This window comes from Syngnathus typhle, linkage group LG18, assembly GCF_033458585.1.
Source record: "Syngnathus typhle isolate RoL2023-S1 ecotype Sweden linkage group LG18, RoL_Styp_1.0, whole genome shotgun sequence".
NCBI classification, from domain to species: Eukaryota; Metazoa; Chordata; class Actinopteri; order Syngnathiformes; family Syngnathidae; genus Syngnathus; species Syngnathus typhle.
In genome coordinates this window covers 6,523,980-6,551,080 of record NC_083755.1, presented here as the reverse complement: position 1 = coordinate 6,551,080, position 27,101 = coordinate 6,523,980, and the positions used below count along the sequence as shown (strand labels likewise).

Here is a 27,101-nt window from a genome sequence, read left to right as displayed (position 1 = left end):
CAGACATAATTTAGAGACATAAGAGGGGTGAGACTTTGGAAGAAACCGTACCCTCACGTTTTTTTGTCCACACACTACTGTCCTGAATGTCCAATATCCTGTTTTTTTTCTTCTTCTTCTGTTCACCTCCATCTCTCTAATTTCCTGTCTACCTGTAGCCGCCCGGATCACTTCCTGCCTGTGATTGATTTTCACTCGTAACACTGTGTCATGATAGCGTAAGGCAAATTGTCAAATTTGTCAAATCACGTGGCGTGATTAGACGGGTAAAACTTTGCTTCTTTTAAAACGGGACCCCTCCCCCCACACAAATGCCATCGTGACCCCATGTGACCTTTAGACATAGCCCGCTGCCATCCGTCCCGCATTCCCAGCTCCTTATCCCAACTTGCTGACACGGCTCAACGTGTCGGGGCTGATGGATGGCGCCCCTGCTCAGAAGGCTGTTGTCCGGTCCGGTCTACTTCCCGGAACCTCGTATTCGTTATTTACGATTTAATCCAACCTGATCTACTCTGCTGCTCAAATAGTCACGTGACTTTTGCGGCGCGACACAAAGCTCACCGCCGAGTCCTCTGCCGCTAACGGTATCCAGATGACGCTGGGCTCGGGGGGGGTCTAGACTTCCGCACAAAATGGCTTCAAGATGAATCCAGCGTTAGCGAACACTTGGAAGGATTTCAAAGAGAAGCTAAGTCAGTGCACGTTTACGCGTTGAACCACAAAAAATAAAACACCGAGCTCCATTATGTCTCGGGCTAAAAATAGCGACGTATACGTGCTGTTTGGATAGCGGCCGTTGACAGACGAGGCGTTGCCGTGCCTCGGAGGAGGCCATGTGTTGAGCAGACACGGCTTCGGAGGTTATTTGAGGCTGTGAGTGACGACCGCAAAAATGTCTCTCGGCGTGGACAAAAGTAAACCGTTGCGTTCCGACAAACAGGAAGCGGAGGAATATAGGACGTTATTACGATTTTGTAAACTCCAATAAAGTGAGCCCTTTCAAGAGTAACGATACAGCCAAGCCAGGCAGATCATCATTTTGGCTCGGTGTTTTTCTCAAACGGCTCGTGAACAATTGTCGAGTCGACTTTGTATCATTAAAATACTTCAGTGGCGAGACTCCGGCTCACCAACGAGGAACAAACAGGCGAGCGGATGGCATCCGGAACCTCGTGTGTGTGTGTGTGCGTGCTTGCGCACACGCGTGTGTCTTTGTGACGAGGGGCGGGCTCTTTATATGGACATGGCGCTCTTTTGTACATGACTGCAGCGAGCTTGTTTTCAATGAGCCCAAACATGGCCATGAAGGATGCTTGTACCAGATAACATGCATACATTACAGGGGTGTGCACACACACACACACACATGCACACACAGTGTGGTGCCTGCCCGTGATGTGATCTTGAAACTCTTGAGTCCATGTCATTGGAAAATCAATATGCTGCTTGCTTTTTCATCCAATTAATTACAGACTGCTGGACTGGCTGTACGCAATGTGTGTGTGTGTGCGTGTGTGTCTATGCGGCAGTATCAATCTGTTTATCCGTTGTTCATCCATCTGCTTCTGTCATTAAAATTCCTTTTTACCTTGACTCGGGCGCACGTTTAATCCCACCATGGAGAAATAAACAATTGTAATCCGGTTGAACACTAGGCGGTTTATGATGATGTCACACGGACACACAAAAACACACACACGCTTGAGGAAGTGAACAATGGGACTTTTTGTGTCACCACATTAGCCCTAAAGCGCGTGACGTCCCAGAGGTCCATCCTCGTGGATCCTTCAGGTCCCGCTTTACACCTCCACAATGGAGTCATGCAGAAATGCGGTCACGCCGTTCCAGAAAGCGTAGAGGTCGCAGTGCCTTCCCTTTTGCTGTAGCAAATATTTTCAACATTTTAACAAGATAAGTAGCAGTACATTCCACGTTGAGATGACCTGGCACTTGACAGTAAATAAATATTCCCGCTCGTGGAACTGACTGCGGCATGACCCGGTCCGCAAAGAGTTCAGCGGTCACATGTAAATTGGAAATCAATGCGAAGTCCTCGATCACGGCCGTCATTAATTACCGCCAGCCGAGCGGACTGAGGGAGTCGGCTCGGGGGCCGAACGGCGAGGGGAGGTCATCGATAAGACAGTTCCAGCGATAAAGTGAAAGACGGCTGAGGTTACAGAGTCAGAAAGGTACTCGCGGGCTCCCGGATTCAAAATAACCTTGCACAATGAGCCGCGTGTGAAGACAAATATATTTATACCCCGCCCGCATGCGGTATGATCATTTGCAGTCAAGGTCAAAGAAACCAATTAGTTCCACTACAAACTGCGACGACACGAAACCCGCAATCGGTCCAAGCATGCAGAACGACGCCCAAATACATTTCCTTCCCGTAAGCAATGATGGCAGCTAGCATAGCAAAACAAAAAAAGACTGGATGAAATCACCGGAAGCATTCCGAGCCAGGAATTGCGTTGCGTTTGTGGGCCGACAAGTAAGAACCCTTTGGTACCAGAAAAAATCTGCTTTTGCTACGCCGCTACCTGCTATTTGTAGGCCATAGAGACCGAAAGTCCTGCGAGGGAATCACTTGTACTCTGGAGTCCATAAGAAGCTCAAAGGGATCCGTTGCGGTTGTCTCAAAGCCGTTTCCTTTGTCGCGGTTCTCGGATGATCTCCTTTGAAGTCTCCAATCGTAACAGCTTTCAAATGCTCTTCGGTCTCTTCCTACAATCACCAGCAATCGGCCTCTAATATTTCAAGCGTGTTTGACAGTCGGGCTTTATTTGGCTTTTTGCGGTTTCATTGTTGCCGCTCTTTCATCTCCCAAGATTCCCACTGGGATTCAAACGCTACTGGCATTTTCGTCCCAGCCGTTTGTCGACGATCATCTCTCAGCTTCCCTTGAGTTCGCGCGGCGGGAAAAAGCGCTCAGATACAGGCAGATGTTTGCCCATTCCCGAGAGAGTGAGAGAATGGAAATGGATATTCCCATCTGAGAAGAACGTCTATCTCGCCCCAACTGATGTTTCTGCGAGCGTAAGGGATGACGACGTCTCTTCAGTCCGCCTGTCCAAATCTTCTGACTTAAGTCTTCTAATTTCCAGCAGCTTTTGTAGCAATCTTTTGTCAGGCTGACAGAAAGGAAAGCGTTCTTCAGAGTTTCGCCGTCACGCTTGGGAATACGGTATGCTGATGGACGGCTCTCCTGGGAGTTGTCCTTTCATTGCCTTCTTCCAGACGGCTTGTTTGTTTTTCCAAGTCTGGATGTGGGCCAGGTCACCCCCAATCACTTTCCCCCAGGCCCTATACAAGTTGCCCATTAATGGCCTCCTAGTTCTTCCCGTTGGGTTATGACATACCCATAATTTCAATTCTTAACGGTATGAGGATGGACCGGTCTGATTTGATTCCATTGCTTCCTTCAGGCGTGCTGGTTTATCTGCCTCTCCGGAGGGGGAGGGCAGAGGCCACCCCCTGGATCATTCCTCCCTTTTTAAGTGCTTTCCCCTTCGGGCAGACATGATCAGGCCGTGACCAATAGCCGCAGTAGTCAGGACACTTTGCGTTAAATTCCAGCTCATAAAAGTCGGCTAGATTGTAAATACATAAGTCTTTATAGGCATAAGTCACTTAGTGCCTGAAATAGAGCAATATTTTTTCATGAAAGCTAACACTTGGCTCCTTTACGGTTGCCTGAAGGCTTTCCAGCAGAAATACTTGTGTAGCCTTCCCGCTGAGATACGCTTGGGCGGGCCGCAACGTTAAGACTTGAGTTTTTCCCTGAGGCTGTCAATTGTCGCGCTGGGTGATATTGATCTCCTAATGTTATTGTTATAAAAGAAATGTTACAAAGGAGGAAACCTGAAGAGGTTCTCCGCTCCATTCAGATAACCTTCCATAGAAGCGCTATCTAAAATCTGATCTGAGGGTTTAAGTGTTTCCGGGTTTCTACTTTCTCGGTGTAGTGGTTCAAGGCTTGTTAAGGAAACGTTCTTGTGGGATAATTCTCAGAAACTCTTCTTGGCGTTGGTGTTAATTACACCCCGGTAGCCTCCTGTGGCTTTGTCTCTGGCAGAGCGTGTTAATTGAAACTCCCCCGTCCTCTCGAGAGGGAACAATTAACCTCAACCGGCACCTGTAACGGCTCAATTGAACCACCTTTACTCCAGTCAGCTGATCTTTTAATCAGTTTTCAAATGTTAGTCCGAGCCGCTTGTTTTCCGAGCCAGCGAATATGACGGCGGTTGACTCCGACGTGACGCCGCGTAACGTCTCTGTCAAGCTGACATTGAGCGATTTCGATTTGTCTCGCCCCGCGTCACCGCCCAACCCTCCTCCCCCTTCTCCCGATCCACCTGCCAGCGTTTCATTTGCCTCCAGTTTCTCTTATTGAATGAGAGTCCTTCAAAAAAGAAGAACAAGGAAAAGGTCATCAGAGAGGCTGAAAGTAAGACTGTACAGAGACAGACTAATCGGACCAAAGCCATGTAAGCACTTGTTCTCCTGTAGGGTATTTTGTTTCTTTCTCCGATGGCTTAAGTCCAAAGATTCACCGGGGAATTGGTCTGGCAATGTTGATTAGGCTGATTATGGATCAGTCTGTCAACATGATAGAACCGATTCATCTGGAAAGGTTTTCATCCTGCCTAGTTTCTGGCTTCAGGATCAGGCTTGCAGATTTGAATTCACGTCATATCATTGAAAGAAAATGACTAGGATGTAGTCTCGTAAAGAAATGGCAACAAATCTGCTTTCCCGGGCTGGACCGTCCCTTTCGTAGATCAGCGAGATGTCCTCCAGATAACAGGGCCCACATGCACGGGCGAGGCAGCTAATAACTCTTGCTGATAGCTCCCTTTCTCTAGCGCCGAGATAATATCAGATTGGATTCCTTGTAAGCTCGTAGGCAGGCCACCGTCATTACATACTATATCTTTATGTATGAAGATGAAACGTGGTTTCGGATTTCAAATCAGTTGATTTGCATCAGGAAAATCGCGCGGTCACCTAACGAGTCGACTCGGATCCCGCCGACTCGTTGAAAGTAGCGAGCGCCTCGGGGGACGTGGAGCTCGCCTAAAAGCACCCTCATCAACTCGTTGCTTTTAATAGATGCAAACGTGCTTCAGTGTGGCGAGCGGCTTTATCGCCGTGCTTTATCGCCCGCGCCCGTTTAGCGCATCCCCGCCGGTTGCCGTCCATGAATCTGGTCAGGCTTTACACACTGTACGCTGTTAATCGCCTTTCCAAATAAAAGAATGTCGTCAAACGCAATATCGAGCCGGGTTTTTATTCTGGCTACTATATCACAAGCACTCTGTTGTCTGCGCTCTGTAAAACTCCGTCCCCCCTGGGGTTTCAATTAGGGAATCAAATTGAAGTGAGGGTTTTGAACCTTTGTTTGCGTTTTAAATTCGGGTTCAAATTGTGATTATCTTCTTTTGTGGTATCCCGGGAAAATCGCGTCTAGTTGCGGAGTCTGCGGAATTGCATCCACATGATCTTTACTTGCCGTCCTCTGGCTGCCAGCCCTTGTTTGCGCTGGCCCGCCGCAGAGTATACTCGGAAACTGTACACGTACCCGCCGCTTCCTCTGTTTGTCAAATATTAGCGAGGGCGAGAACACACCGTGGCAGCTTGAATGGAAGGCAGGATTGAAAGTCGAGCACTGAGTCATCGAAACGGATGATTTCGAGCCGTCAAAGTGATCGGACTCAAATGAGTTAAGCTTTCAAATTCAGTTTAGAATTTCACATTTCAGACAGGTAAAGTTTGAAAAAGCAATTCGAAGGCTGTTAGTGTTTCAAAAAGGAATTGCAAGCGAGGGTCAGGGTTTCAAATTGAGGTCTAAAGCACGGGGGCAGCGTTTCAAATTCGGGAGTTCATACAAGGGTGAATTTTTCAAATGAGGGTTGCAAGCCACTTTGAGGCTGACCAGTCCAAACGGACAGGGTCATTATTCAAATGGAGGATTATTCCAACAGTGGGCTTTACCGGCACCGTGCTACCCCGCCCTTCCTTTTGGTCTTGTTGTTGCTCTCTGCATCACAAGCCTCCAACCGCCCAGCACCCCCCCCCCTCCTAGTCCGAGCTCCCACCGGACTCCGCCTTTCAATTGGATTACAATAAGACCCGATGAGAAGACATATGGCTCCTCCCGCCGAGACTTAATAAAAGTAAAAGTGGACTAATCTGGCAACCCCACAGGGATATGAGCGCCCTCCCTCCCCGCTTTCATAAGCCCGATGGATTTGGAGCTGCGGCCCACCGGCATGTCCGTTGGGGGGGGGGGGGGGGTTTCACAACCCCAATTTATCGCTTTGAATGCTCTCCTTTAAATGTAGCCAATTGTAAATAGTTCAAAATGGCTCTTTGTGGAGCCGGGTAAAAGCGCAGACGTAGATTTTTTTGCGAGGCTTCCCCCCATTAAAGTGCTTCGCAAAGCGGGCGTAAATCACGCCGCCGCCGCCGTATTTGCCCATCTTTAAATACCCGACTGTGTGCGGCGCATCTCCTCGCCCTCATCAGCAGTCTTACCTATGCAACCCTGCGTCGCCAGGATGACGGCCAGCCTACAATAAACATTTCCGCCGACAAGGACGGTCGTCTCTTTACTGAGCGAGTACAAGCCTCGCTGGCAGACGTGGTCGCCTTGTCACCCGGCCGTTCCTCCCCTCCCTTTCCGTTGCCCCCCCGTTTAATGGTCACGTCAACCTTGGACTCCAAGCCGTGCCTCTCTTCGTCAAAGTGGAGCAAAGAAGCCATTTTGTGTCCCTTTTAGTGCAAGCGTAATTCTCAAAATGACTCAGACACTTTTAGAAGAGAGATGACCATTGATAAGGTGTCAGCTTGTGACAAAAAACTTTATTACTGTACTGTCACAGTCTTAGAGCCATGCAGCAAGTGCAACCTTGGCTAACTCAGTTGTTTTTTTGGTTTAAAAAAAATCTCAAGTAATAAAACAGTAACGTAGCCTCCATGTCTGTATTAGCCCCGCCTCCGAGTCTGTATTAGCCCCGCCTCCAATGACACAACACTGTTGATATCATGAGTCATCTACGGATTTTTAAAATGTCAATCAACGATAGCGTACAAGTCGGACAATCAAGTTAACAGCACGTTTTTATCAGCCTTGTGCAAAATCATTTCTGCAGCGTTGGGCCAGTTCAAACGAAATTGGGTTATCCGCGCATTAAATTGCCGCTTTAAAACTTCAAAAAGGTTCCGTCACGCCGTGAAATTACCTGCTCAGTTAACCCCGCGCTGCCTTCTCCACCCAATCCGGTCGGTGCCCTTTAGTAGAAAAAGACGGCAAGGATTGATTTTTTTCCAAATTTCTCTCCGTGATGATGAAGTAGCTCGTTATTTAGCACAACCGTACGATTTTGAGCGACGCCAACCGCTTTGCCGTTTTACGACTCTCATTTGCCGACGCGTCACAAGCTCGCATCGGAAGTGAAAACCTTGAAAATAAACACTCCCGTGAGCAACATGGACGCCGGGGCGACGTTAACAGCTGCCGGGGGTTGTGCGGTGACACACGTCACCCGACAAGCGTATCAAAGTCCAAACATGTGGTCGACGGCGGCGAGGCTAGTAGATGGAAGCGACGCTAATCTGGCAAGCGAGACGGGAGCTAAACCTACCTCTACAAAAACACACACACATACTTTGAATGGTCGCCTGCAGCAGTGGCACATTGACCCCCGGTGCAGCCGCTCTGGCACTATTGATGGATGACGCTGTAGCACAGTATGAGTCACGCTAGACAATCTTTGTGCGTGTGTGTTTTTTCTGGCCTGTGTACTTCCTTGACAAGCTGCACATATTTGGCTGAATACAACTACACAAAGAACTTACTTTTTGTCAACATGCTGCTGATTTGAAAGAGTTTGGCTTTTTTGATCGGAGTGTAATAGTGCCTCGGTGAAGCAGCATGTGGCCCATTAGCCAATGTTATTATTTCGCATGGTCCTGATCCAAGTAACAATTGGATGCTTGTGATCACTGGAGCTGCTGTGTGAGTCAGCATTCTTCTGCTCCATACTTTTTCCCGTTTGGACAATGAAGCTGGCCTTTCGCGTCTTTAACGACATTGTCAACACACATTTGTGTGTGTTGTTAACCGAGACCTGCAACGATTGTCAGCGGACATACTGTTTGTGGCTATTTTTAACCAAACGCGGGAGATTGTCGACTCCTCGCCGAGGGAAGTGGGTCAGAGCCCATTCGGTGGGATTAAGAAAAAACAAAAGTCTTGCGTTTAGCTTTTACTTAGCAATTTTGTCCTCGGGTTCCTTAAGACCCGGTTACGCTTTCCGTCTACTCATTTGAAGTTATCGCTCAGCCACAGCTCAGAATCGCATCGTCGGAGCAGAAAACCTTGTATGCCGTATTCTGTTTTCTCCATGCAACTTTTTTTTTTTTTCTTGCGAGGAATGGCTTAGCTAGAGCTGAAACAATTAATCGACAACTAATGAATTTAATCGCTTATGATATTTGAACCAGTTTAATTTGGAATGATTCAACGATAATTATCTGGTTTCTGTAGTTCCCCTGAGCAAAACTATTATCTTTGTGTTGAGTGGGGTAAAATGAAAAAATATGATTTGCCTTGGTGGCTCATTTAAAATGAAGTGGCTGGCCCAATTTGACTCCCAGGCTTTGACTTCAACATCTATGTTTTAAAGGAATCATTTTGACTGACAGGTGACTTGGTGAATAATTATTATTTGATTTCCTCCTGCCTCATACGCTGTCAATTTCCTCCCTGGTCCCTTCTTGGACGCTCACGGCGATGGTCGGATTGATCGAGACTTTCTCGTCTCTGCCCGCTGCAGAGTATCAATCATCAGGCTGGTGAGGCGTGATGGGTTGAGGTGGAGGAGGAGGCGGAAGAGAGGGGGGGGGGGGGGGGTACTCGGTCGCTCGAGGCTCAACAATGTTGCGAGGCCGAACGACCGAGTAGTCAAACATGTTTTCGAAAGCATGTTGAAATCACTCAACGTGGCTCAATGTTATTTTTTTGTTTCGGCTAGAAAATTCCGGTTGGCGCGAAAAGTGTCAGTGGGAAAACCTTGAATATTGTTTTTCCTTTTACATGCAAGTGTTGCATGGTGGGAAAACACGCGAGTATTAACATCTAAATTCACAGAGACAAGGTGGACGCACGAGAAGCAAGAAATGTTTGTGTTCTGACTGAGAAGTGTTGCTCATATTTCAAAAATTCTCTAAGGTGAAGGAAGACTGATAGGTCGATATGGAATAAATTAGTCGAGGTGTCCGTGGAAAGTGAATAAGCAAGACGCCAGGCCTGGGAATTGTAATCTATTCTTTGCAAAAAGGAAAAATTGTATGAATCAAGCACATGAAATGTAGAACTCAAGGTCTTGTGACTGACAAAGTAAGCTGATCTTTTTTTTTCCCCCGGTTGGCACAATCGTAGACGAGATCGATTCACTCGCCCGTGCTAAGCGCTAAGCTACGCAGCGGTGTCTCCGAGCACAATTGGCTTCTTCGAGAAAAAAAAGTGTTCTCATAGTCACATAGAAATAAAGGCAAACGAGCAAAATTTTTCTTTGACGCATAACCGGCGGAGGGGGAACACAAACAAGTGTCGTATTTTACCTGCTGCTCCTGAGCTCCCCCCCTCCCCCACTTTGCTTTGTTATTAGCCTTTCTGTCGGCGTTATGACTAAAAGCATCGGGAGAACACATACCACTTCACAAAGATGATAAAAGCGATAGCGAGTGAATCACGCTCGCCTCTCTCGGGCGGCGTCTCGGGAGACTCACGCGGCCCGCAGCGCGTCGCCGCCAAGATGGAATCCGCCGCTGCATTCAAACAAATATTCGTCAAAAAAGACATGAAAGTTTCCTCTGCTAACCTCGCCGAACCGGTCTGCCTTTGAGATGAGCCGAGACGGGAGCCGACTTTAAAAGACGGCGATGCGGGCGGGCTCGACTTTACCTTCTCGGGAAAACGACGGTGACGATGTTCGGGGGTTGTCTGTTCCACTTATATCTGAACAAACTAGCTCGGTCCCGCTAGGCTAGATGGATCGGAGCAAGAACATCGGGGGAGCTTTTAGGGGCCTCTCGACCTGCAGCTAGCGGGATAATGGCCCTCTCACTGTAGTTCACCATCGTGGGGCATTAGGCTGTCACGCAAACCCCCCTCCCCCCCTCTCTGCCTCCGTCCGTCATCCAGCTACGCATGTCAACGCGGAGCCATTAGGTTTTTGCGGCACCTTCAGAGGGAAGCTTCATTGTCACTGTCGCCATTAATAACCCTCACCGTTCCATCTCTAGCTCCTTAGCGCCGCTTTTTCTTTCTCACTCGATCCCGACCGACAGAACGAGAGAAGCTGAGTCAAGGCCCGGCGCTCTACTTTGGACGGACACAAAACGCAATCTTTACAACAAATAAGCTAAAAACAAATTAGTGGTTCAGTTGTTGTTGTTGTTGTTTTTTTTTTGGAGAAACGCAGCGAATTATTCCCACTCGCAATAAGATTACCCAAGAAGGGTACGGAACGCTGGCACTTGCAAAGAAGGAAATCATTCAAGCAACCTGGCAATTAAATACGAGAGCCCTGTTATTATTTTTGCCTCTCAAATACGTGGGTGGGAGCAAATATTGATGAATGAAGGTACAGCAGTGGGAGAAACAGGTCAATAGCGCCCGCCCGCCCGCCATGTGTGTGTGTCTCCCCTTAATAAGCAGAGTTTGCTGGAAGAAATGTGCTCATTACGACTTTGGAGTAAGTCACACTTGATATTCATAAATGGAGAAAGCGCACATCAAGACTTTTAATGAGATGTGTGACTTGATGTATTCCGATTAGATTTTGTTGCTGCTAGAGGGCTGGCAGCTCAATTGGTTTTATTCATTAGGTTATTTGTTTGCTTTTTAAAATAAAATAGCTTTTTGCCGATTTACAGTCTTCAATTCATCTATCCACTTGCCCACTGTTCTGAAACAAAGTGTGCACTGTGTGCTAATTGAGGTGAGGAGCTCTTAGAGAAGGCCACAGCCCTGACAAGAACTATTTTGGTTGAGAGCAAGCTCGCCTTGGCAGGACTGGTGCAACGGCGGTGGATCCTTGAAATGTAAAATAGCCACCTTGCAAAAAGGCTATTTGTCTCTATCAAACGATGGCGGGAAACTGGGGCACGGCTCGGAAAGCAACAGGAGATCAAATGTAAGCAAAGATAATCGGACATTTGTTTCCTTCATTTCAATAGACACATTTTGGTTTCTTATCCAGCCGTTCAACTCCTAACTTCTTCCAATTGATACAAAACCACCAAGCTAGAACACATCGCAAAAGCCCAAGATGGCATATTGGATTTTTTTTTCTAAGCTGCGGTAGGTTCGTTGTTATCTCCCGGAGCAGATTGTGCATCTGGGATGGGGGGGGGGGGGGGGGGGGGGGGGACGGAAAGGCAAAGCTCATTCATCACAATTGGCTTTATTGTCAAAAAGGCCCGGCGACAAATGGAGGTTATATATGGCGAGAGTGGAGTAGTTTTAATAGACAATTGTATTTTTATTTTTTTTTAACCCTCTGAGGAACTGTAAAGTAAATTATGTTTGTGCTTTTCAAAAATTCAAAAGACCTTGCAGAGCGCAATAAAGCGCCAGCGCCGCCAGTCAAAATATTAGGTACACTTGAATCAATTGAGTTGTTTTGTTTTTAGTGCGCCGCATAAAAGGAGAATTAGCGCGTAGCCACGGGGGTTAATGATGAATTAACACGGCGGGGCTAGCGAGCGCCGAGATCTGCACCAATCAGGGGCTTCGCTGTCCCCGCTCAAGGTCGCTTGTGAGAAGATCCATCATGCGTCTGTTCTTTAACTTGGTATAACTCCTGACATGCCACCTTTTTGTTCTGACCGTTGTGTTTATGTATGTGTGTGTGCGTGTGTTCGTTTTGGCCAGCCCACGTAGCAAAAATGTGTGTGTATGGGTGTTTGGTGTGACTTTGGTAATATTTAGACAACCTCAACATCCCCCGGTCCAAACCCCAAACGGAGCGTTTCCAGATGGGAGGCAGCTCGTAAACCACCGACGTCCGTCTCGTTCAGCCACACGCACACACACACACGCACACACAGGATGACGTGCAGCTGGACAATGGCTGGATGAAGGCGCGCTATACTTTGCTCCTAAAATAGAAGCAGAAGATAAGAGCCAGGAAAAGTGAGCGGTTTGGACAAAGCGCTATTGTAGCTAAGACGTTGGGGGAGTTTGGTGTCAAAGTCACACAAGCTCCAAAAGTGATTCACGTTCTTCTCCGAATGTAGCGCGACACATATGGAAGCTAATCCAAACCACATTACTCCAAATTGGCCTGTTGAACATTACGTTAGCCCTCGTTTTGCTTCGTCGGCACATTTTTTTTCCAAGAGCAAATTAAAGACCCCCGCTAACCAAATGTGCACGAAATCAGCATGTCAATTTCTTCCACGTTTGTTGTGATTTTACAAGTTGTGACGTTGCTAAGCAGTGACCTCAACTGCTACATCACTCGCAGCCTCACAAGAGCCTACAAAAATGATATTTTTTGTGACGCTACGGCATACGGTCAAAAGTATTAAAAAAACATCTTAATCAAATAAAAATCCCAAAGTATGATGAGCTTCAAAATCCACTTTCCCCCTCAATGTTGGAATCAGGACAACTGCCATCCAATTGTCTCTGGTAAAAGCTTCTTATCAGGATGGAAAGAAGCTGAATTACTCACGGCCATCTGCCAACCATTGACTTTAAAGTCCATTTGGCACGATGATGCCGGTAAGCATTGTTCACAAACATTGAATGATGTCTTGCTGGTGTTGTTTACACTTCACCATCCATTAAGTAGGTTTGATTTTAAATAAGAGTAAGCTAGCTAAATAAAACAAATGATTGATGGTCAAGCTTCGTGCCAGCAGTTATCAACATGTGGCAAGCAGTCAACAGGAAGTGGTGGCGGGGCAAAAAAAAAGCGATTCCGTTTTTCTGCTCTGGAATTACTTTTGTATCACGAGACAATCAATTAGGGTTTGCGATGCTAACCGCAGCCTCGGAGACAAAACAAGCGCTGCATCCAAACTCAGCGCCAATGTGGATTAAGCCGGCATCTGTTGAGGCTGTCAAATCTGGCAGAGATTAAAAAGTGCCACAAACACATGGGCACAAGATGTAATCTCATCAAGCGATTACAATCTGTGGAACACAAATATTGTAAGAGGCTAGAAAATCATTTTGCTTTCAGTGCATTTGAGGAGCAGACGTTACGACTTTTGTTAGCGTTTGTCGGGAAAGAGCAAAAAGCTGTTTAAATTCATCAAACCGCCATTTCTGACACTGTCAACCTTTTAAAAAAGGCAGCATTGAGAGTTTGTAAATTGCAACAACGGGGAGGCCAAAAGTTAAAACGTCAATTAACTTACAAGAAGAAAATACAAAGCGGGGTGACCTCGGATGCGGAAAGAAAACCCACAAAAGTGTCAGGCTTGCTTCCAGTAAAAAAACGAGAGCAGTCGAAGTCAGTTGAGGTCTTGAAAAATGCGCTAAATCGATTCATGAAAAACACTCCAATTATCAGGAAAAAACATCGCAGTTAATCAAAGCTGAGTAAACATTAACCTCTGACCTCGCCTTCACCCCTGACCGTTAGCCGATACCTTGGCTTGGCCGTCGTTTGACTGAACTATTCTCGTTCCTTTTTCGATTCTTGATTCCGATTCTTTTAAGGGGCGGGGCTAACATAGCCGAGTTGCAGTATACTATAACAGTTTTTTATCATGTCATGACAGTATTATTTCTCTCTCTCCACAATCTACCTGCTAATTTGTTTACAGTTGATTCCTTTCCACTGGAATGCAACTTTGTTTTGCTTCACCTGTTATCTCCACTTGCACGGTGTATCGCGTGCAGCATACTTTCGTGATAACAACACTTAAGAAGTGTATCTTACTTTGTATTTACTCCAACAGAAGCAAGGATTAGTGACTTAGAGCAGCCATGATAGGACAGTGTTTAGGCGCGATAGCTATCCGGCGGCAGCTCATGTGGCGCAAGCTAGCTTGGTGTCTACCCACCGCGGTTCCCACGCAGCAGGGAAAGAGGGGGAGGTGGTCCAGCGTGTCTGCACCGTTTGCTGGCCCATCTGCTGGCAGCTGCTCAGATATGCTTGCAGACATTTTCAAACTGAGCCAGATGCAATCATCAACAAGCTTTATCACCGCGACCCAAACCCTAATACCTCCCAAAAAATAATATATCTGCCTCACCCCTTTCAGACACACTCAAATATGTTTAACATATACCCACCGCTAATTAGCCGCTAATTATTCGAGCAAGTGTAAACAATGGCGGCAGATGGCAAAAAGCGTCCCATTAGCGCTAATGACCTTGAGCAGCGTGAGCCTCCCTCATTATGCCACAATTGTATTAAATCACACGCGCATGTATGAAGATGAGTCACCGTCGCGCTCGTGACGTGCGAGAACATTCCATAGGTACCGAATGAGGTTAAAACGCAGTCAAAGTGGATGAGGAGAATAGTTCTAGTTGGTCAGCAAAACAACACAAGGAGTCCGCCTACTCTCGGGACACTCGGGTTGCGCCGGGTGGTTGTGAAGTGTAGCGCCAACACGCCGCCCACGTTGGCCGCGTTTACCCAGGTGCAAACAAAAGGGATTTCTAAGAAGGCCTTTTAAGTGCCGCTTTCGAGAAATGGTTTTAAGTTAGCGTTTCAAAAGAGGGCGTCATGTTGCTGGCATTCCACTTGTTTGCTTTCTCTCGGGTGATTAGAAGGAGAGCATCTGCCTGGTCCCCTTCTGCTAATGCTAATTGCTACACATTCCATGCACTAATTAGTCGGCACTTTGTTTCTTCGGCTTATTGGAACATAACGTTAGCATGTTTTCCTAATAGCGCTCGGCGCAGCGGGTTCCCTCTTGCCGGATGTAATGGAAACGCCGGTGCGCAGTAATTGGGTCTGTCATTTTTTTCATCCCCCCGACCCCCCCCCACCCCCCCCCCCCCCCCGACGACGGTCCCCGGCGACCAATGAACACACTCCGAATTACTTCCACAAGTGCTTCCCGTCTCGGGTGTATCAGAAGAAAGCGCTAACGGCGAGTCATTGTCGTGGCGCTCTTTCCGTTGAGAAATTGATTGAACGATACAGCGAAGGGAATAGAGATGTATGCATAGGTTGAGCCACGGCTGAGCAAAGACCCGATGGAAACGGAAGTGCTTTGTTGGAGCTCACATGTGAGACTTGAATGGCAAAGGCCAAGCAGCGAGCGGGTTCTTTTCTTTTGATGGAACTTAGCCCTTCATCTCACGCCCACCCCTCCTCACTAAAGGCCATTGTGCCCTTTCTCGTACAATGCCCGCGCTGTGTTTTTTTTTTGCCCAGAGATTGCATCCGGGGACTCTGAGCCGCATTGTGAAATTCAAAGAACAGGTGTAAAAAATAAAATAAAATATGAAATGTCTTTTTGCCCTCCGTCTGAAAAGTCCATCGGGCACAGAGTTCATGAATAGTCAAAAAGCAGTCAGTCCGTCGCTGAATATTTCAGTGGGCTGCACTTGGTTAGGTACTTTGAGGTCGCCGGCTGAATCCGAACAGCTCGTCCGACACGACGGAAGATACGGCGTGGAAAGCAAATTAGTTTGAAATGCCACAAAAGCAAAATAAGGCGATAACAATGTAGCGGTACGATGCGTTTTTGTCAAATTAGCATTTTTGTGACATTACCAAACACGTAAACTGACTTTGTCACTGTCAAATCCGCCGTGGGAAGGGACAGGCCACGTTGTAAACAGCGAGACTATTCGGGGCACGTGTGTCGCACACAAAGACGGGCCCAATTGGCCTGTCAATCACCCGCGGCTCACCTGTCGCCGCCAGTCACGCGGCGACGGACAGGGCTGACCTTCAACCACGACTATAAAGACGCTCAACCTCGGGGACGCCAGATTTACACGGCAGGGCTGAGGGACAAATTCCAGACATCATGTCATTCTTATACCAATATACCATATTTATATATTTATTTCATAAACCAAATCTGCCATCATGTGTCTTTATTTATTTAATATTATTTTAAATTGAATTTACTTTTAATTCATTTCATTTGTTTTATTTTATTTAGCTCATTTTAGTCTGAAGCGCAGACGTGGAGAAAAAAAATCTTTTCTTCCCATCCAGACCCGTGAGATAAAAATAATGTGGCATCTTTTTCTTCTTCTTCCACCAACCCTCTCAGCAGGCTCATTAAATAAGTCCCCTATATGTCGACCACGCGGCAATTTCAAGTTGCGGCGAATTGGCAGGCCTCCTTCAGGGCTTCTGCGGCAATGTATGCAGCCTGATGGAATACATAGTGCCCTTATATCAATAAAATGGAAAGGGGGGGAAAAAAAGATATTCCGTCAAGTGATGGAAGTCGTGGCTGAGGGGGAGTCAGGAGTGTCCACTTTAAGTCGGGGGTGGGGGGGGGGCACCTCGCAGGTGACGGGTAGCGGCGTGCTGTCATCCCTGATGCTGCTGTCAGTCAAGGAGGTGGCAAACAATGGACGGGAGACTCCGAGCGCGGGAAAATGAGCTGACACCTGTCTTGACGCCCGCCACAAATCACACCTGCGCCGGGTGTCTAAAAAAAAAGAAAGAAAAGTTCTCCTCCTAAAAAAAGAATTGCAGAGACCATATGCAACCGGCGTCACTATGACAAACATACAAAATGTTTACTCGGCGCCGAGAACACAAGCAACCTTTGTTTTAGCCGCTTAGCTTAGCTTAAAAGCTCAACGGCAAGATGCGCATCCCGCTTGCAATGACGACAAAAACATTGAGAGCTACTTTGTGACTACCGGCCTGGTATTGACAAACGAGTACAAAATAATCCTCCTTTAAGCCATGTCGTTCGAAATTGAAAAGGCAAGATTGCGCAATTCCGCCACAACCTTGCAATTGTTGGCGTATGATTGGAGCCACTAAAATTGTCAACCCAAATAAATGCTACACAACAAACTGATGAATAACTACTTTTCAAAACCGAGACTAATGAAAACTGTTCAGATATTTAAAAATGAAATATTGAAATCAAATAGATTGAAAACACGAATGATAATAAAAATTGCTAAAAGTGAAAACAATTTGAAATTTTGGAATTGGCATGAATTTGATGCACAATTTTGCGGACCACCTAAAATGATGTGGCGGGCCATATCTGGCCCCCGGGCCTTGACTTTGACACCTGTACTTTAGTGACTACTATTTCATGTGTTGGACTGGTGGCTAAAGCTTTGAGTTGAAATAAAAACGTCCATACTCACAAATTGAAAATAGCAATTTCATTCATTTGGATACTTAATTAAATTAGCTCTGTTGGTCTTTTCTACATTTGCCGAGACGAGTATTTGTCCTTCCCCTGTGACCCCACTCACGTTGTTTCTGGTATTTACAGTCCAACATGCTTCTTCTTTGTTCCATATTCCAGTCTGTGCACTTCCCACGGATTTTTTTTATTTTCCCCTCTATCTTTTATTCGCATCATGCTCGGAGCATTAACCCTTGCTGGCAATGTTTTTTATGCTTGATTACATGCATGTGATATATTGTATACAATATGTGATGTTGTTTGCTAAGCACTGGACTTACCCTTGTGACCTCTATGATAAACAAGCTGAAAAAACAACAAAACGGCGCTTGTTGGAAAAAAAATTACCCGAAAGTGGGCGCCCACTTATTGGAGCAAAGATAGCCTTGACATTTTTGCCGCGATGCTAACATCACGTACCCGGGCGCGTGGTGATTGAAGCGAGACGTTTACGCGTTTATGAAATTAGATCCTTGTTATGCGGGGCCAGTGTGCTCGAGCACAAACACAAAATAAAAGCTTGCCGTGGATTTTTTTTTTTTCTTCCCACCGACGACAATGGCCGTTGTTCACCCGAACGAGAATTGCTACTTACTCCCAATTGTTTGATTCCCAAAGATTCCAAGCAGGACCTTATTGATCGAGTGTGCGTTTCTGTTTTGTTTTTTATATCCGAGATGTGCAGCCAACAAAAAAAAAGTTTGAGAGTCGTGACCTGTCTGCTGAAACGTCGAGAATGGGGAACTTTCTTGTGGTTTTGCAAGAACCCCTATTGATTTTGGATAAAGTTGTGCCGATGTGGACAAAAAGGCTTTGGACAAAAGTCGTGACCGGTTTCGAAAAGTCAGCCTGAAGCCAGTTCCACTTGGCAACATGATATTATTGAACTTACAAAAAAAAAAAAGCCACATCTGGCAGAAAGACACAAGAATTGTGTCCATTGTCGCCATTTTCTGGCGTCCTTAAATGTCAAATCTATTCAAAGAATTGTTTTGTTTAATTACAACAATTATAGAAATTGGGACTTTTTAAATTGTGTCATTGTTTCAAATGTCCTTGTTGGTTTCCAGCTCTTGTGTGTGTGTGTGTTTGTTGTCATTGTGATGGTTTTGTTGGAAGATTTGTTGTTGATCCAACGCTCACGGGCTTCATTGTGTCCCACAATGCTTGAATTCAGGGTGGAAAAAAAAGCAGCGGCTTATTCTGCTCAATATGCTGTGCTCGGCACTCCATCACTGTTATTTTTATTTTTTTAACTTTTTTTTTGCCCGCTTTTATGGGTCATTCGGGAAATTAAATGAGCTCGAACACTGAATCATATACGAAGGAGAAAATAGAAGACAATTACGGTGAAATGAATGGCGCATTGATTGGTTTACTTTGCGATACAATCACTTTTATTTTCTTGCACTCTTCCCCGTCTCTTTTATGGCCTCAGCCTTCCAGTTTGTTTACGTTAGCGTGCGGGTGCGTTTGTGTGTGCGCACGTGTAGAAAAAGGTGAGAGTGCGTGTCGTTGCTGAAAGTTACCTTAAATTGCACATTTTACTCTTAATTGACAAAAAAACATTCAGAGAGCAAGGCTATCTCGCTGAACTTGTGAGGTGAAAAGATTTGAGTCAAGGTAGTGATTAGCCGCCAGGCCTCTTGGGAAGGGCAGGAAACCTCGTTGGCCCACTGCGCGTGTGCGTGTGTGTGGCCTCATCGTGAGCGTCTCTGTGGGACGAGGCAAACATCAGCAAAAGCATGTAAACATTCATGCTGACAGGCAATAAAAAATTACCCATCATGCTTTGCAACTGCGGTTGTAATAGATTTGGAATTTTTATGATGTTTTTTCTTTTATTATATTTTTCAAAAAAGCTGTTTTGCTTGAGTTTTTGTAATTTTAATATTAGTCTTTTTTAAAAATAGTGTGCGTAATATGCGCAAAATAATCCCCCAAAAGTATTCATTGCCAACTGGCGTGTGTGTTTGTGTCTCTTCAAACTTTCACTTTGTTAGTGCGTTTGTTGTTGACGTGTTTTGACCAGAGGCCAATCATTTCACGTGGTATCTTGCTGCCAGTTTGCCGTCATCATTTATGCATGACTTTGTGATTTCTTTTTGTACTTTTGCCCTCACCTGTGCTCAAAACGGCCCCTGGATATATTTATTTTTGGGTTTGTTTTTATTTTTACAAAGAAGAACAAGCACACGTTAAACAGATGACGAGCTACATTTTCAGCATTCTCTTACGTGACAGCCTTTTCAAACTTCCCAAAAAGTTGCCTTTGTCTGCTGTGTTGGCTTTTTTTCCGCCTCAACGCGCGCATAAACGGCGGCTTTCCAGTAGTTCCCTAAAGGGCAACAGTGTTCCTCCCGGGGCCCGTCGCTCGCGGACAATGCATTCATTTTTCATCCTCAGCCTGGGGGGGGAGCAAACTGCTCAAAATGTTAGCATGCTAGCAGCACAGGTCTTTCTTTACGTTAGCATTAACGTTCCAAGTTGCACCTTGGAAAAGTCTGACAAATAGACTCATTATTTTCATAAATGAATTATTGATGAATTCATTCTTAATGAATTTTCACCAGAGGGCAAACATTTGTACCTGCCGTTGTTCTCGATAATGAGCTTTAATTGACCGAGGCCACACGCAGTTGCCCACGGGAGCGTCCTCTGGCTCCAGCGACGCCCAATATGCAAATGAGCCTCATTATGCATAAATTCAACGCTGCCCCACGCTAGTGGACTGTCTCACGTAGGACTGTCGAGGGCGCTGTGTGGCTTTGTGTCGTGACGACAGCCAAATGTGCATTAATCAATTATTTGTTGTTCCTCAGTGTCTCACTTCTAATGGACTTCCTAATGAGCATGGCCAGTGCAGATAGTTATCAATGATCAATGATGTCGTCGGCCTCTCGACTTGCCTGGTGCGGGGGTGGCGACGTCTTCCCTAGTGCCCCCCCCTCGCCCCTTTTCCCGGATCGTTATAAATATGTATCCACTTGCCACAAGTCAGACCTGAAGTGAAGTGTCATCCGGTGAATATGGATGGCGGTTATGAATATTTATTGTTGACTTATTGAGATGTGTCGTGCACTTTTGAAGGGCAACATATGCCTATTCGGCGCCTCGCTGTTTATCTTCGACTGTTTATTCCTTGGTCTGAAAATGGCATAAATTAGAAACCCTTTTGCAATTTGAGACATTTGAGGCAATTTTAAAACCAGAACAAGCTGCAACATTCCGTCTCGGTTAAGGAATACGCGGCTCATTATTCCAAGGTCATCACTCGGTTTAAACTGTTGCATGATGAATTATTCAATGTGGAGGAGGAAAAAAATGTTGATAATCTATAAGGTCTATTATACGAGCCTCTTTGTACACTTGACTGTAAATCATGACAATTATAAGCCGTAATACACAGCCGGGCCTCGCCAAAGCACCACGGCAATAAATACACGTCTCACTTTGACACATTGATTTTAAATTGATGTAAAAAGATGATTGCTTGCGCTCGCTTATATTCTCTTTACTGTTAATTCATTTTTTTTTTCCTCCAACTCGCTCACGGCGTGCCGTCTTGGCTTCTACCAGGCCCCTCCTCCTCCTCCTTCTCCGAGCTTGTCACACCAAAGTGCCGGAGCAAAATATAAGCACAATAGATCATCTTGACAGTTTAATTTCGCCGCTTGATTATCAGTCAATTTGATAATTATATCATGCAGCCATCCAATTAATAGCTTCTATATTTACAATGATCATCAAGTGAGCTCTCTGCGGCGTTCATCAATGCTGAGATATGAGCATCTCCGGGGAGCTTGACAGTGCGGGCGCCTCCTTGATTGAGATGTGAGGAGGGGGGGGGGGAGGAAAAAAAAAAAAGTGTGCATTGCTCTGCAGCGTATTTTTGACACCCGTATTTTCATTTCCCTTCCAGATGACGTGCCTCCGTACTTCAAAACGGAGCCGGTGCGCAGTCAGCTGCATTTGGAGCGCAACCGGCTGGTCCTGACCTGCATGGCCGAGGGCAGCTGGCCTCTGGAGTTCAAGTGGATCCACAACAGCACCGAGCTGACCCGCTTCTCTCTGGAGTACAGGTGAGCCAATCACAAAAGGTTCATTTCGATTAAATGTCTCGCAGATGAGTGATCCAAAAATTTGGTTGGCTTTTATATCATGCGTAAGACTCGCAAAAACAACCTCAAAGCTTCTAAGGCTTCCTAAGCTGCTCATTATGGGATGTCACCCATTCTACAAACCCCTGCTTTTCCCCATCTTTTCCTTCTCTGCTTTGCCCTCCTGACGCCTCCATCATTCTACCACATGGCATGATAAAAGTGTGAATGTCTTTTCTGTGTGTGTGTGTGTGCGCGTGTGTGTTAAGGGTCGGCAGATAAACCGTCTTTAACGGTAACTGGAAGATTGTTATCGTGCAGCCAACACGGGCTTATCTCACTAAGCTGCGTGTGCGTATTGGCTGCATGTTTGTGTGTGTTTGTGAGGCACACACGCACGCTCGCAGAGTCTTGATCATACAGTATATAGGAAGGGGCAAAAAAAAAAAAGATGCCAGCCTCGGCGAGTTGATGATGTCTTGCAGATCTCCAGAGGCTGATAAGAGCAAAGTGACACGCGAGTGTGAGGAGAAGTGGTCCGAGTGTACTCGAGAGGGAAGCGCACAACACGCTCGCCGCGCTGTTGCACTTCCAACCCGACACAGCAGCATGCCCAGAAGGAAAAACCGATAATGTCATGGTCAAGCGGCGTTCGGGTTTGCTCATTTTATTTAGTTAGTTGGTGAGTAGCGTGTCACATGACCTAGTGGTCAATCAGTCCATCAATAGGACCGTAGTAGATTTGTTTTGGCCACCACCAAATATAAATAAATAACCTCGATGAGCCGCTTCTAGCAAAATAAGTAGGCGCCGCGAGGAAGTCGGCGAATCTAATCAATGCGGTGGCAAAATTAAATTGCGTGACATTGAAGATGGGACGGCTTCTCAGACTTGACTTTTTAGCGGGATGACGCGCCTTCCCGCCACCGCCGTCTACCTTTTTTGAAATGTGTAAATTAGTTTTGGCCGGGTAATGCAATCGCAAGAGAAAACGACAATCGAGCGGGAACAAGCGTGACAATGCGACTGACACTTTGACCGCGTTGGTAATAGAGCGTCGCTTGCTGTTTGATTGATCCGCACCGACTAAATCAAAGTCTACGCGGCGCTAGATTTGTCACCAAGGCATGACTAAAAACCATTTCCTCGCATGCGAACTCAGCGGACCGTCCGTTGCAAATATTTTTGCAGATGTTGTAATTTCATGGCTGCTCTGGGCAAATTAAAGTCAGCCCGAATATAATACACAGATGCAATTACACGGATAGAGGAAGTGTAACGCCGCTTCTGCGCGACAAGGAGTAAGTAATAATAATGTTATAAAAAAGAATGAAAACTAAATAGTAAAAATAATAACATAAAAATAAAATAAATCCACGACAAGGAGTAAATAATAATAATATTATAAAAAAAAAAAATAATAATGATATATAAAATAAAATAATGATAATAGTATGGCAATCCATTTATGTCTCCAAGCCAACGAGATCCTGGCTGGTCCAAGACCCCCACACACCCCCCTCGCCACAAACGTGAGCATAGAGCAAGTTTCCCCCAGCGCTAATTGGATGTTGCTGGCCGCTCCTTGCCCTCCTCATCGCGAGGCCACCGCTCATCTCATTTAACGAGCCACAATAACAACACAATCAATGTGACTGCACTGGAGGGAGAGGGGGTACATAGACTTTCTGAAATACTTTTCCAAGAAAAGGCTCTTTTGAATGCAATGAACGTGCGCGTCGTAATGTTGCTTAATGTGGCTACAAAAATGGAGGCACCCTGTGTAAAATGGCCTCAATTATCAAATTGCTCAGTTGCTTGGAAGAGGACAAACCACATGCTGCTTCACCTTATTATCCAAAAAACACTCTATTCCCCCGGCAGTAGTCGGCACTCTGTCCGACGCCACCGCATCCTCTCATCTCAGCTGTGTGGAGACTAATTAGCGAAGATGTGGCGGAGAGCGTCGCGCTCCGGAACATCGATCAATCTCTGTCTCGCGCCGTCATCTCCCGCTGAGAGGACCCTATCACCTGGCCCTTCCCTTCCATTTTCCCTTCCCACCTGCCACTTTCCCTCCCGCCGATGCCGCCACCTGCTCGCCAAAGGTTAATTGTATTCATTATGAGGGACGTGAGAGAGAGCTTCTGAGAGGAGGAAGCGGTGCCCGGCCTCGGAGAGGTTAAACTCGCTCCATGATGGGTCTTGTTATCTGTAGGCTTTTAAAATGTATCCCAAAAGAAATAACTCGGACGTTAGCGTCTAGTACACTTTAGCTAATGCTAACAAGCTCTGGCACAAAAGATAGCCTAAAATGGCCGACTTGTTGTGTCTGTTTTGCTGTATTTGGAAGGTGTCCCAATAGTTTTGTCTATCACGTTCGCCAGCATTTTTTCAACTTTTAATTGCCTCTTCAGATTTAGAAATGTCGTTTTTACCCCAGCGCCTTCGTTTCAAAGACACCCCGCCATCATCGTCACCACCGTGATGGAAGGCGGGAAGATGAGCCACCTTTTCACCTTCCGCAACAACTCCCCCCCCCCGCCCCCCCCATCTTGACAAAACACGTCATGCGAGAGTGACTCCCAATTAAAAGGCGTACAACAAAGACTCGCTCGCTGCTAATTTAGCTGTTTGCGTGACCTCCGTACCAGCCTGCTTTTCTCCGACCCTAGCCGCACTCCATTAACAATTGACAAGGTTTTGACGCTTGCCTCCCTCCAATTAACGGCTTAAATGAGAGAAATTCTGCAACCTCTTCGCAGCTGAGCTCCTCTCTTGGCGGACTTGTAAGAAAGCCAAAGACATCATTGATTAGCGGCATTAATGCGCATGAAAGAGATGCTATTGCGTTGCGTGCGAGGTCAAGGTCAACTACTGTAGTCTTCACCGCTTGTATTTGCATAAATGACATTTTGGTGTGTTTTCTGTTCCTTGTGTGTGTTCTTGAGTGGAAGGGGGGGGGGGGGGGGGCGGTCCACACTGTGGAACCCCCAAGAGAATCATTATCATTGGAGTAAACAGCAGCAGCTAAGCTCTGCTGTCCTCTGCGCCCTTGCTCATCCATTAGATGGTCTTAAGTGTGTTGTTTGTGTGCGTGTGCACTGCAGAAGGCAACTACAATCCAGAAGATTCGACGTGTGTCCAGTTTTTGACGTGTGTGTTTGTTGCAGGTACCTGATCCCATCGCTGGACCGCTCCCATGCCGGCTTCTACCGCTGCATTGTTCGCAATCGCGTGGGAGCGCTGCTGCAGCGTCGCACTGAAGTGCAAGTGGCTTGTAAGTATCACAGAGTGCTTTTGTGCACACACACACACACACACAGTGTTTGATTGACAGTGCATTAAGGAGCGAGTAGGTAGGCAGATGTTGCCGCTAAAGGATGTACCTGCCGCCACAGCTGTTGCGCTCATTATTATGACGATGATTCCGATTATTACGTGACTGATTTTGTTGTTTTTGTCGTTTGTGTCACGGTGTAACAGCGCCCCAACAACATCTGTCATCCGCCCCTAGCGGAAAGGGAACCCGCAAATTTAGTTCCCTGGTCTCGTTAGTGAGGTGTAACAAAGTTTTCCCGCCTTCCCAGACAGAGCACACCGCTTGTTTACGCGTTATTATTGTCAGGCCGATCCGACTTTCAAGCTTGAAGTTCGGCTTTTAAATCGGTGCAGTGATCCCTCGTTTATCGCGGATAATTGGTTCCAAAAAGCACCCGGGTAAGTGAAATCCGCAAAGTACAGTCACCAACAAGAAGTACTGGGCAGGCTAACGAGTTAGCGGAAAGATGGACTACTAAAGGAATGTAAATGAACATTTGGCAATACTACCTTGTCTTAAAGGTTAGACACATGTTTCCTCAGTTGAGAAGTTTTATTTTGACTTTTAAATGTTTTTTTTTTTATTTGGAAAAAAAATCTGCGACGTAGTGAAGCCACGATAAATGAAACGCGAAGTAGCGAGGGATCACTGTATTTCATTTGGGTTTTAAATAAAGGTATGTTATTTTGGTTTCCGAGTCAAGGTTGTTATCACAGAGGAGCGGTGACCATGGCAACAGCAGTCCATCAACGCCAACGCAGACTGACCTTTCTTTTTGTCTGATTTCTCCTCGCAGTCATGGGCAGCTTTGAGGAGGGCGAGCGCGACCAGTCGGTCTCGCAGGGCGAGGGCGCCGTCGTCCCGGCGCCTCGCATCCGTAGCTTCCCGCAACCCCAAGTCACGTGGTACCGGGACGGACGCAAGATCCCACCCAGCAGTCGCATGTGAGTTATTTTTTTTTTCATTGGCCTTGACTCATTTATATTAGAACACAAAAGCAGGCTTGTGGTAACTTGTTTGAGTTTCACTTTGTTTTGTTCATTTTCTTTTTTTTTTTTTTTTTGCCCGCATTCGGTTTCCACCACAACACATGAGCAAAAAAAAAAAAAAAAAAAAGCCACTTTGGCTCCAGGAGAAATGGAATTGCCCTCTTCTGTTCCCCATCTTGGGTTTAGAAAGAGAACCCGAGCCAGCTACTTTCATCTCAGCTCGCCCCCACCCCTCCTTGTCTGTCTTCATTTTGGCCTCCAATTTGGAGGTTGGTGTTTCTTCGGCGAGGCGCCGTCAATATCTGCCGGTCAGATCCCAGAACGCCCTGTGATGGGATTATTTTTCCCTTTTTGCTCCTTTCAAACGGGAAAGGACAACAGGAGGAAAAGCACCTGATAAAAAAAACAATGAGTTTGCAGCTCCTACTCTGCGTGACATGTACAGGCCTGATAATATTTTTAGATGTTTTGACGATATCAACATAGCGATATTCTGGCTGAGCATTTTTTTATTTTCATTGACAGTATTTTTATTTAGATTGTATTGTTTCATACTGAGGTTTCTTAGTATCTTATTTAATTATTTATTATTATTATTTATTTTTATATTATTTTAATTATTTTCTTATTTAATTATTTATCATTTTTATATTTCTTTTAATTATTTTCTTTTTTAATTATTTTTTAATGACAGCACTATTTCTGCTGGAAGTGCACACACATCCTTCCCGCAATCTCCTCATCACATCTGCATTTGTCGGGAGTGGGAGACGACCTTGCCCTGGGTTGAAGTGAATGCTCCTTATCAGCTCTTCATCCTCATCCTCATCAGCATCATGATTGGCCGGCTCGGAATGACAATGAAGCTTTTAAAGACGTTTTGATGATGTCACCACCCGGGTTGCTTTTGGCATATTTTGTCTCACCTGGAAATGAACATACAAATAATGCGGTAAAACAATGATACACTTTTTAATGACGCACCGAATGGAAAAATAATGTACTTTCCACTCGCCGCCCGGCACCTTATTTCCCTCCTCAGGTGTCATAACTTTCATTTGCAGACTCCCCGAGGGTCTTCGTCACATCGCCGCGCTCGTCCAAAGGTAGCAGACGAAATATAATTCGATGAATCCCGACATGGGCATAGCGTGCTTTTCAAGTTTCATCCCAGCAGACGAAAAATATCACGGCTCGCCTCCGGGCCGTTGTTATTCCATCGCGTCCGTCACCCAATTAGCACACGCTAACTGATGTGCTCCGATTATCGTACGATTCGGTCCACTTATGATGCAA

At 46.0% G+C, this 27,101-nt stretch overlaps 1 protein-coding gene across 4 annotated transcripts in view; it reads left to right on the top strand.

The window, feature by feature from the left end:
* Positions 1 to 27,101, top strand: part of sdk2b (sidekick cell adhesion molecule 2b) — an 82,804-nt gene that overhangs the window by 35,832 nt on the left and 19,871 nt on the right. For all 4 annotated transcript variants that reach the window (XM_061263903.1, XM_061263901.1, XM_061263902.1 and 1 more), the window contains exons 2-4: positions 21,317 to 21,476; positions 24,668 to 24,774; positions 25,613 to 25,760. In XM_061263903.1, coding sequence (XP_061119887.1) covers positions 21,317 to 21,476; positions 24,668 to 24,774; positions 25,613 to 25,760 — 415 coding nt within the window. The remainder of the gene's footprint in view (positions 1 to 21,316; positions 21,477 to 24,667; positions 24,775 to 25,612; positions 25,761 to 27,101) is intronic.